The sequence below is a fragment of the Eschscholzia californica genome, unplaced genomic scaffold (genome assembly GCF_041429995.1).
Source record: "Eschscholzia californica isolate CP2 unplaced genomic scaffold, dmEscCali1.0.p SCAF_2, whole genome shotgun sequence".
Taxonomy (NCBI): domain Eukaryota; kingdom Viridiplantae; phylum Streptophyta; class Magnoliopsida; order Ranunculales; family Papaveraceae; genus Eschscholzia; species Eschscholzia californica.
This window is the reverse complement of record NW_028238309.1, coordinates 3,933,190-3,943,364: the sequence shown is the minus strand read 5'-3', so window position 1 is coordinate 3,943,364 and position 10,175 is coordinate 3,933,190. Positions and strand designations below refer to the sequence as shown.

General features: G+C 34.9%; 2 protein-coding genes across 2 annotated transcripts; one reads left to right on the top strand and one right to left on the bottom strand.

The window, feature by feature from the left end:
- The first annotated feature begins 269 nt into the window (after window positions 1–269).
- Window positions 270–6,845, top strand: LOC147555387 (transducin family protein / WD-40 repeat family protein). Its single transcript, XM_086662903.1, has 4 exons — window positions 270–1,709; window positions 4,180–4,281; window positions 5,500–6,135; window positions 6,399–6,845. Exons 1-4 carry the CDS (start codon window positions 978–980, stop codon window positions 6,564–6,566), a joined length of 1,638 nt encoding a protein of 545 aa, XP_086519029.1. The 5' UTR covers window positions 270–977; the 3' UTR covers window positions 6,567–6,845.
- Window positions 6,846–7,864: 1,019 nt separating this feature from the next.
- LOC147555386 (uncharacterized) lies at window positions 7,865–8,687 on the bottom strand. Its single transcript, XM_086662905.1, has 3 exons — window positions 8,530–8,687; window positions 8,298–8,432; window positions 7,865–8,164 (listed from the first exon to the last, which is right to left on the bottom strand). The coding sequence occupies exons 1-3, from the start codon at window positions 8,581–8,583 to the stop codon at window positions 8,075–8,077; spliced, it is 279 nt and encodes a 92-aa protein (XP_086519031.1). The 5' UTR covers window positions 8,584–8,687; the 3' UTR covers window positions 7,865–8,074.
- Between the last annotated feature and the right edge of the window lie 1,488 nt (window positions 8,688–10,175).

Below are 10,175 nucleotides of genomic sequence, written 5' to 3'. Positions count from 1 at the left end.
AGTTTTATTAATGGGTTTTATTAGTTTTATGCTTCTGCCAAAGTCTACATCACATAGTACCCTTTTAGTACAAAAGTATTAGTTCATAAAGATTTGGTGTGCAGTGTGGATAGAAATCTTTTTCGTAATCATATTTTTTGTAGCCAATCTATAACCGCGCACACCAAAAAACTAATCTATTACTGGCAAAAATTATTTAGGGAGGAGGCGTGAGATCCAAATCATGAAATTATTTCTAAAATTGAACCTTCAAAGATAACACACAAAGCGACCAAATTTAATTGGCTAAACTCACACGGTCAATCCACATCACGAAGGTTGAAACGAATTTTCTAAATCGACCTTCAACAAAAAAAAGCCTATCACAAGATTTATGCAAAAAGGAAAAACCTATCACAAGAGCAAATTAACTAACTAAATTCACAAGATAGGTCCAGATCATAAAGATTCGGAAGAATTTTCTCAGTCGAACCTTCAAAATTAACCCACAAAACTATAACTAAATCATATCTTTTTTTCGTGGTTTTGAAAATGAGATCGCACTTTTTTTTTTTTTGTTGAAGAATGAGATCGCACTTAACCGACCAAGATTTTAGTAAGTACGTTATTGATAAGCCAAAAATATTCGACAACGGACCATTTCTCGCTTCGGTAAATTTCAAAACTCACTTGTAGGATCCTCAAAACTCACTTGTAGGATCCAGTGACCGTTCTTTGTGGATACGTTTCTGCAGTTTATCTCACTAGAGTACTCCTACCTAAGTCAATCCAAGCAAACGTTTCAATCTCACTTTCTCTCTCTAAACTCTTTCATTTGTTCTTCCTCCGACCCTCTCCTCAATTTCACTTCTTCTTCCTCTATTCAGTTCCAGATCTTCCTTTTCTCTTAAACCCATCTTCATCTTCATATTTCTGATTCTGGGTTCTTTCTATTTCGTGGGTTATCTCTCTCTTCCTCTCTCTCTCTCTCTAAACTTATGCCAGCTACCATTACTGGACGAAATGATAACAGGAACTTAGAACAGGCGGCACTAAAGAGTTTTGAAACTACCCCACTTGTAGTGATGCCAATGGAGAAGGACAAATCTTCTGAATTTCTAGGTCAAAAAGGTTTGATAAAGCGGCATGAATTCGTAAGACTTATTATTCAGTCTCTTTATTCTTTAGGTTATGATAAAACAGCATCTCTTTTGGAATCTGAATCTGGTATTAGATGCAAATCTTCTCAATTCTTATTACTTGAATCCCAAATTAGTAATTTGAATTGGGAAAATTGTATATCTACTGTTAAATCCATGGAAGAAATAAATGAGGAAACTAGAAATTCAGCTATGTTGTTTCTTTATAAACAACTTATTTTAGAGTTTTTGAGAAGTGGGGATGAATTTTCTGCATTAGAAGTACTACGAAAACGTATTTCGGGATTAGGGATAGATAAAGAGAAGATTCATAAACTTGCTTATAGTATTGTTTCTTCAAAGGAAATGGAATTGGGTAAGTTTGATGATAGTTGTCGTAGTGATTTGTCACGAAAATTGTTGATCGAATTAGAAAAGTTGATTCCTCCACCAATTACATTGCCGGAGAGACGGTTGGAATATCTAGTTGAAATGGCTGTTAATGCTCAAAAAGATTCTTGTATGTATCACAATTCAAGTGATGAAATTTCTTTATACGAGGATCATCGTTGTGGTAGCCAAACTAAGCAGGTGCGCTCTATTTTCTTAAGTTCTTGTTCCAACTTTGTTATGATTCATTTTTTGGAGCCAAGTCATCAATTTTATCGAAAACGTGTAGTAGTTTGATCTTTTGACTCATGTTGCTCGTTTCCGAATGTACTATTCTTTTGGTTTTTCGTTATCGATTAACTTCTGAACTTTCAACACCGACTACAAGTCTACAAGAGTGACTACCATATGAATAACGAGATTTTCCTATTAAGAATTAATTGTGTTGAAATACATTAACCAATCATAAACTGATCAGGGGAAGAAGTAATCTTGTTTATCTTCTTTTTTAACAAGAGTTGCTTTGACAAATTCTCAAAAATTAAGTACTTGTAATGATGTTTGCCATCAAAGTTCTATATCCACTTTGTTCTGCAAGTTAGTATTTGTTTCCTGCTATGGTACTAAAGAAGCTTGGAGGCGATTGACCTAGGTCAAGTGCACCATATGTATCAAACCCATTGGTTTTGGCGGATTCATTCTTCTTAAGTTTCTCATTAGAAGTTTTAATTTAGATGCCTCATTTCAGTGCACGTGAGGTGTTATAGACTTACATGTGAAATAGATGGAAACATTTGTTGTAGGACTATTTCGAACAAAAGTAAGACATCTGATGTTATTTTAATACATTTCTGGGAGCTTAAGTCTTTCCCGATTTAGAGGATATGGTACGTATATCGTGAACCTGTCGATTCTCATTTTAAATATAAATTTAAGATTGCATGTACACTTTCTATGAATGGTTTTTGGTTGTACAAATTCATCTAGCATTTGGGGATTCTCGGCTTTCTGTATTGTTATTACGTAACTGTTCTTGCACCTATTTATAGTTTGGTAGCTTCTCTGTTTAGCTTTGTTTTGAGTGACCATAGTAAACTTTGCTATTTGTTGATTTAATTGATTAATCTAGTATGTGTAATGTAATTATAATAGCCATATTCTATGATATAAGATGTAATATGGGCATAAACATTACACACAAATACACATACTTTTATATCATTATAATGCAATCACCGCCTAACCTTCCCCAGTAATTTTAGGCTCCTGTCCCTACACAATCCCACTATTTCTTTTGAGAAGGCAAAAAATTGTTATTGATTAAAAAGCAATGGAAGTCGTGACAAATGAATGATCAACTCCCAGCACAAATACCATGCTTTAGAACGATCGCTCCACTTTTTGTCCCTAACGAGTTACTACCTTAGGTTAGAAATCCAACTTCATTGTCCCAACTTTACATTTGATTCATGATTTAGCATGTGAAACAACTGTCTAAGATATTTTTCTAAATATGCTCCCTAGGATAGTAAAGTAATCCAAAATGCTATGTTGATGGTGTTTTTTCACACTTTTGTGGAGGCTAACATTTGAAGCTTCATCTGAGTATCTTTTTTCTTCAGCATTTTTACGTTATCTGTTTTCTATTGCTTCTCCATTAAGCAATAAGTGGTTTTATAATGCTACAATTGTCTACTGGTCACCCTTTTAGGCATTTCTTGCGTGTTGAAAGTATTTGTGGTTTTATAAGTCAAGGAATTAAATTTTGAAATATTTCGGTCGAAATGACCGAAATATTTCTATTTCCATGCCTACCGAAATTTCCATTGAAACCGAAATTTTCCATCAAAACCGAAATTTTCCATCAAATCCGAAATTTCCATCGAATCCGAAATTTAACTAAGTTTGTCTTATTATGCCTTGTCATGGAAATAAATTTCGAAATATTTCGGTCGAAATGACCGAATATTTCCGTTTCCATGTCTACCAAAATTTCCACCGAAATAGAGATTTCATTCCTTGGTTTTATTGACACCAAACAATGTATTTTCTTAAGTATTTTATGTTTTCTAACTTAAAGTATCTTTTAACATTTTCTTCCACAATGGAACCTTTTTGTCTACCCATTTTGGCACTTGTTACCCAAAAAATAATCCGATGGCGATCCTGCAAGGGCTACACAATAAGATGAAAAAAAAATCAATTTTGTCTTGACAAACTATTTTACGTCAAGCATTTAATGAGTATGGGAGGATGCAAAAAGAAGCCTGTCCCCTTACAAAAATATGTTTATCTGTACAAAAGTTACTTAAATATGCCAAGTTAGTGAATCTTGATCTCTTTTGGATCTTCCAAGTATGACGCCTCTCCTTGACAATCCGATGTTCTACCTGCATCTGCGGTGCCTGGCTGCCATGCATTTCCGTCCTCTCCGTGCATCTACCTATAGCCTGTACTTCAATGCTCACCCTAAATTTTGGTATGAAGTATTTACTACTCAATACTTGTAGTATATAGATATTGATATGAAAGTTAGGGTGTAATTCTTCTCAAGGGGCTCCAGCACGATTTCATTGCATTGATTAGAATACCTGGGCTTTGTATTTGTTATATTATAATATCTGCATAATATAGTAAAATCGATCTTGATCTGCATTTCCTAAAATTGCAGATTTTAAGTCGTCATGAGAATGAAGTTTGGTTTGTACAGTTCTCCAACAATGGGGAATACTTGGCATCATCGTCAAGTGACTGCACGGCCATTATATGGAAGGTATGTTACAAAAATGATATTTATTGTTATTACTTCTTTTGGATATCGATTATATATCTTATGGAAATATGCTGTTAAAGGTCGAAACCATTAGAGTCATTCACGTATGTATACATTCCCCTTTTCATAAGCGTAAAATGTGAATATCGTAAGAAGGAAAAGACCATAAACAAAGTTTGGCAGGGGACGTCATGTTGATACCATCTAGTAGGCATTGAGGTTTATGCCTCAAGGCTTGCTTTTGGTCGAGCCTCCTATACCACCCTACCCTTATTGTAAAGCGTGAACGGCTGAACGCATCAAACATACGACTGATCTGCAGAAGCTTGAGGGGGTTATATGGAATTGCTTATGTTTCACGGCTTCTACCCCATTTTGATATCTTATATATGTCTCCGCTGTTTTGCTTATTAGCCTTGTTGCTTACTTTCTAACACTGAGATATCTGCGAGAATAAATTATTGATCTTATTTGAATGCTATACGAAGCATCTCTTTTCCTGTACATGGTATTTACTTGGAGTGCTTCCTAATTAATTAGGGAAGGATATCAGTGCACAGGAAAAGCGATGACTAGTTCCAACCTTTATTCATTGAGTATTTATCCAAAAAATGTGTCCTTCTGTGTTGTTATTTTTACAAACATGTCTTGAGGATTTGCCCATCCCTTCACTAAACCACCACACTCGGCATCTGCTTAAAAGGAATTTACATGTTTCCGAAATTAGAATAATCTATAATCAGTCGAAGACATGAAGTTCTATAAGGAACAAAAACTTTGGTCCGCAACTTATTTGAGTCTAGCGTGTGGTTGTGTATGGTGCACCTCTGATCCTATTCAGGAAAGACAACCATAGCATAAAATTTCAGTACCAATCAGAAAGTCCCGTTAACATTAGTTAAGCTAATACTGATAAATTCCTATCCTTAAGATAGCCACCATGACTATCCCTCCTAATTTTGAAATTGTTTTAGAACTTCTCTTAAATGATCTAAATATTCACAATTTGATTTTGGTTGTTTATTTGGTATCAGATTCTTATAGATTATACCAGTAACGGGACCTAATACCAATTATATTTTGTAAATAATCTAACGTTAATCATAGACAACGGTACACCTAGAAAGCATGGAGCCTTAGATAAACACCCTGTATCCTTGTCGGAGACAAAAGGTCTTCATAGTTTTTCACTTAATTATATGATTTCTCATTTCTCAGGTATCTGAAGATGATATTATTACTTTGAAGCATATTTTACATGGTCACAGAAATCCCGTTTCATTTGTGGCATGGAGTCCCGACGATACAATGTTACTCACTTGTGGAAACGGGGAAGTACTGAAACTCTGGGATGTCGAATCAGGAATCTGCAAGCACACATTTGGTGAAGAGACGCCAGTTGTGAGCTCATGTTCTTGGTTCCCCGACTCACAGCGATTAGTCTGTAGCAGTTCTGACCCGAACAACTGTATCTATATGTGGGATCTTAATGGGAATGAATTAGAGGTCTGGAGAGGTGAGAGGGTGCCGAAAGTCACAGACCTAGCCGTGACACCTGATGGTGAAAACTTGATTAGTATCTGTTCGGAAAAGGACATTCGGATTTATAATTTTCAAACAAAAACTGAACGGATCATCAAGGAAGAACATCCAATCACTTGGCTTTCAGTTTCTAGGGATAGTGAGTATTTTATCATCAATAGCAATAGCCAAGAGATCCATATGTATGATATTGCTGGGAATTGGAAGAAGCCTTTGAAGTATATGGGTCACAAGCAAGGGAAGTATGTGATAAGATCTTGCTTTGGTGGGTCTAACTCCATGTTCATTGCAAGTGGTAGCGAGGATTCCAAGGTTCATTTCTTCTTCTTACTCTTAGTTCTTCTCTCTCTAACTTATCTTGTACGATCTACCTGTGTCGTATATTCGTTGTGGTAAGAGTGGTAAGTCCGAACTCGAAGAAGGTGATTTTATCAAATGAATGACATTTCTAGTCTTAGTGCGGTAACTATCTCGATGAACAAAATTCTCTAAAACGTACTCTCGATGTAGTAATTTCTCTCTCTGTGCTACTATATTGTTTTTGTGGACCGACGCTAATTGGTCTTGCGTGGCAGATATATATCTGGAACCGAAGAAACTCTGAGCCAGTGGAAGTACTGTTAGGCCATTCAACAAATGTGAACTGTGTAACCTGGAACCCTAAAAGACCTCATATGTTAGCTTCAGCAAGTGATGATCAAACTATCAGAATATGGGGACCAAGCGAAAGAAAGAATCCTTGAGTAGAGAGGACAGGAGTCAGGAGTTGATGCTTCAAGTCGTGTTTATAGAACCCGCTAATAGGTTTTATATAGTCGAAGAGTTTGTGTTTCTTTTTATCTGTTTTGATCCCTTCAAATTTTGTTAGGTGAAGATGCTCTCTGTAAATTCTTTCGTCTACTATGACAAATTTTTCGACTTGGCATCTTTTTTTTTTTCTGAGATGGTCTGATGTTGTGTTGTTAGTGTGTTTGTGCTCGTTTTGTCGAGGATATTTGGATCAAATTGCTTGGTTTCATCAATGTGTTGCATTTCCCTTCTCTCATTTTGGGGTTTATTTAGCTTCTAAAACCCCGAATTTCCTGTTTCTGCTTCATGAAGTTACTTGGTACGTGTAATAAGTTATCAAACTTATTAGGGTTTTTGTTTCCGTAAATATACCCATTTTGATCATTGAAAACACAAGGATATTTGGTTGTCTTTGATTGTAATGAAAATGGATGTTAAGAGAACAAAAATTCATTTTTGTTTGGTATATTTGGGATTCATCAGTGTGCTTCTGTTAGTCCTTATTAGCTACATTTTGTGCCACAATTTTAGACACACTTGTAACACTTTTTTGTGACGGTTTTGTGAGTGATTGTGAACTTTGCACATCACTTTTTATGACTGACGTGTTTATAGCTCACAACTTTTGGGACAGGTATCGGATCATCTTTATGATGTTAGTGCAAAAGGTGTCACTTTTATGATGGTATCACCACTTTTTGTGATTTAGACACGCATTTTTGTGACGGAAACATACAACACGAGAATTTTCTAACAATAGCTTGACATAATTACAGCGGTTTGGTGACGATTGTGTGTCAGTTTTTATGGCAGTAGCATGTCACTTTCGTGACCGTATGACATGACTTGTTATGATGGTAGCATCATTTTTTCTAAAGATGTTGCACATCGTACAATGGCTTACGACTGTACAAATTTACGACAACAATACACTTCTCTAATGACAACATATCTATTTGTGACGTCATTTTTTTTGAGACAGTAGTCTCTCCCTTCGTGGTGATACACAACTATCTCTTATGCTATTGTTGCATTTCTTTTCTAACGGTGACCACTTTTTCTTACGTTAGTGTATCACTTCGTGACAAAGTGAAGCCCTTTGGTGACAATAGTGCGTCAGTTTCTTACTTTTGCAACGGTAGTTCAATAATTTTTGTGGTAGTAGTGGGAATATCACATTACATTTCTTACTCTTTTTGTGGCACTTCAAGCGACATATGATTAACTTTTAACTTTTGTATAATCCAAATCATTTCTTTATGAATGACTATCGGTGAAATTTATTATCCCAAAATGTCGGAAGTTACAAAAGAAAAATTAGAAAATAAAAAAACTTCAACATATTAAGTAATTGAAAAACAAAGATAAAACAGAGAGATGGAGAACTTCTTAAAACAAACGGAGAAGTTCACTTAAAATGCCGATAAAAAAATACTAACAAAATTGTAGATTGATAATTCATCTATTTCTTGTGGGTGGTTTCGCCGATTCCAAGTGTGTTCTTTACTCCGTCTACTGCACCTTGTGCCATGCTTGCCATCTGCTCTCCAGTCTTCACACGTACGCATTCATAAGAAAAATAACATAAAATCAGGTCAATCTCACGGGGGTCCTTTTTACTGAAACGGGGTGTAGTCCAAATATCATCGTGGTTAATGTCAAAATGACCCATATATATGTCTTACCTGTTGAAAGAAGTTTGCGGCTTCCTCCTTTTGCTGTTGGGCAGTGTCTGAGGCGGATTCTGCAGCGTTAGCAGTCTTATCTCTGGCGGTGTTAGCCGTGTCCTTAGCTGATTGAATCCACTCGTCCGTCTTAGCCTACAAAAAAGAAAACAATTTCCAAAATATAAATAAAAAGAAGTTTGATCGTAAAAAACATAAATCTAAAAATATAGAGCATCTTTATTTTTCTCACCTCCGCATGGCCTTTGGTTGCACCAGCGTTGAACATTTGCTTCGAATTCGACATCTTAATTAACCCTAATTTAGAATTCTTGAAATTTGATTTCCTTTTTCTTGTTTTGTTATCTTCTTTGCTTCTTTGTTTGATCTTGGACTTGGGATTAAATAGAGTTTTGTAGTTTGAGCGAGTTTTACTGCCCCAAATTGCTTGTTTTCCTCACCAAATTTTTGTCCAAGTATCTTACTAAAGCCATGTTCTTAGAGCACATTTGGTTCATTTTAGAACTTACAAGTCAAACACTATTTTTAACCCGAAAAAGTTTATTCTTTAAACTAGGTAATCCAATTATCAGAAATCACATCCGAAGATTGTTATTCTGGACAACTGCATTTCATTCTGGCCGCTAAATATAGCCTTAAGATTTTATTTGGAATCTCATTAAAAAAATTGATGTGACATTATTCTGATAACATACTCCGATTAACTACTGTTTCAAAATTCAACAATATAGATTGTATCATGAGTTACTAATTAGAATTTTTCTACGTCATTCGGGATATATATATATATATATATATATTAACAAATGATTAAGACATTCCATTTAAAGTTGAATTGAGTAACATTGCTAGGATTGTTTAAGGTTTATAATTTTATATTCAAAGAAGTATAACCAAATGAGGTTAGGACTCCACTTGGTAAAACTTTGTGCAAACATTAGGTCTCATTTCATGTAATGGTGGTGTTTATATAAGTGTTGTAATATGAAAACATTCATAACTACCTCGTCTGAATTTTGCGAAAGAAAATGAATATCAATAAATCTTCATAAGACTTTCGTGTTTATCTATACAAACTAAGAAACATAATGTCTTAGATCATGTCGTTTTGAATGTCTAAACAATGAAATTCAATCTTAAAACTTCAACTTTACGGCTAAAGTATAGATCTTGATCGAAGAGTCATTTTACCTAAACAATCCGAATTTCGTTCACTTCTAAAATCTGCAAAATTTACTTCAAACTTCGAAAACTAGCACAAGAATATGTTCAAAACTAACGATTTTTCGACTAAGCTCAAAGGATATCAAACACTTTATACTTGTATGAGACCATATCCTCGCTTAACGAACAAAAAAGTAAATGTGGTTTTGAATGTCTAAACAATGGTAGTCGGCCTTAAAAGTAAAAAGTCTTCATGGTGAAGCTACGCATCTTGATTGGAAGGTCATTTTACATGAATCGTTTGAATTTCGTGCGATGCCAAAAATAACGAAGTTCTTTTCAAAATTCGCCATAGTACATGAATTTTGTCAAAAATAACAATTTTTGGACTAAACTCAAAGGATATGAAACACTTAATTCTTACAGGAGTATTGGCCCCAACCTAAATACCAAGGAAGTAAAAAGATTCTTAATGGCAAAGCTACCGAAAGTCATTTTACATGAACCGTCTGAATTTCGCTCAGTTTCAAGATCAGCAAAATTTCCTTTTAAGACTCAAATGATATAGCAGGCGAATATTCTTTAATACTAACAATATTTTGAGTTTTGACTAAACCCAAGGGATAGCAAACATTTTATGCTTCACATAAATACATAACCTCGGCTTAAAAATGAAAAAGAATAATCAATGTGATTTTGAATGTCTAAACAAAG

Bases quoted from the DNA above. Each gene is read 5' to 3' on its own strand.
- LOC147555387 (XM_086662903.1), top strand. From the start codon at position 978: ATGCCAGCTACCATTACTGGACGAAATGATAACAGGAACTTAGAACAG. The intron at 1,710-4,179 runs GTGCGCTCTATT...CTAAAATTGCAG, and splicing joins GTGGTAGCCAAACTAAGCAG to ATTTTAAGTCGTCATGAGAA. The intron at 4,282-5,499 runs GTATGTTACAAA...CTCATTTCTCAG, and splicing joins GCACGGCCATTATATGGAAG to GTATCTGAAGATGATATTAT.
- LOC147555386 (XM_086662905.1), bottom strand. From the start codon at position 8,583: ATGTCGAATTCGAAGCAAATGTTCAACGCTGGTGCAACCAAAGGCCAT. The intron at 8,433-8,529 runs GTGAGAAAAATA...TCTTTTTTGTAG, and splicing joins CAACCAAAGGCCATGCGGAG to GCTAAGACGGACGAGTGGAT. The intron at 8,165-8,297 runs GTAAGACATATA...GTACGTGTGAAG, and splicing joins CCGCAAACTTCTTTCAACAG to ACTGGAGAGCAGATGGCAAG.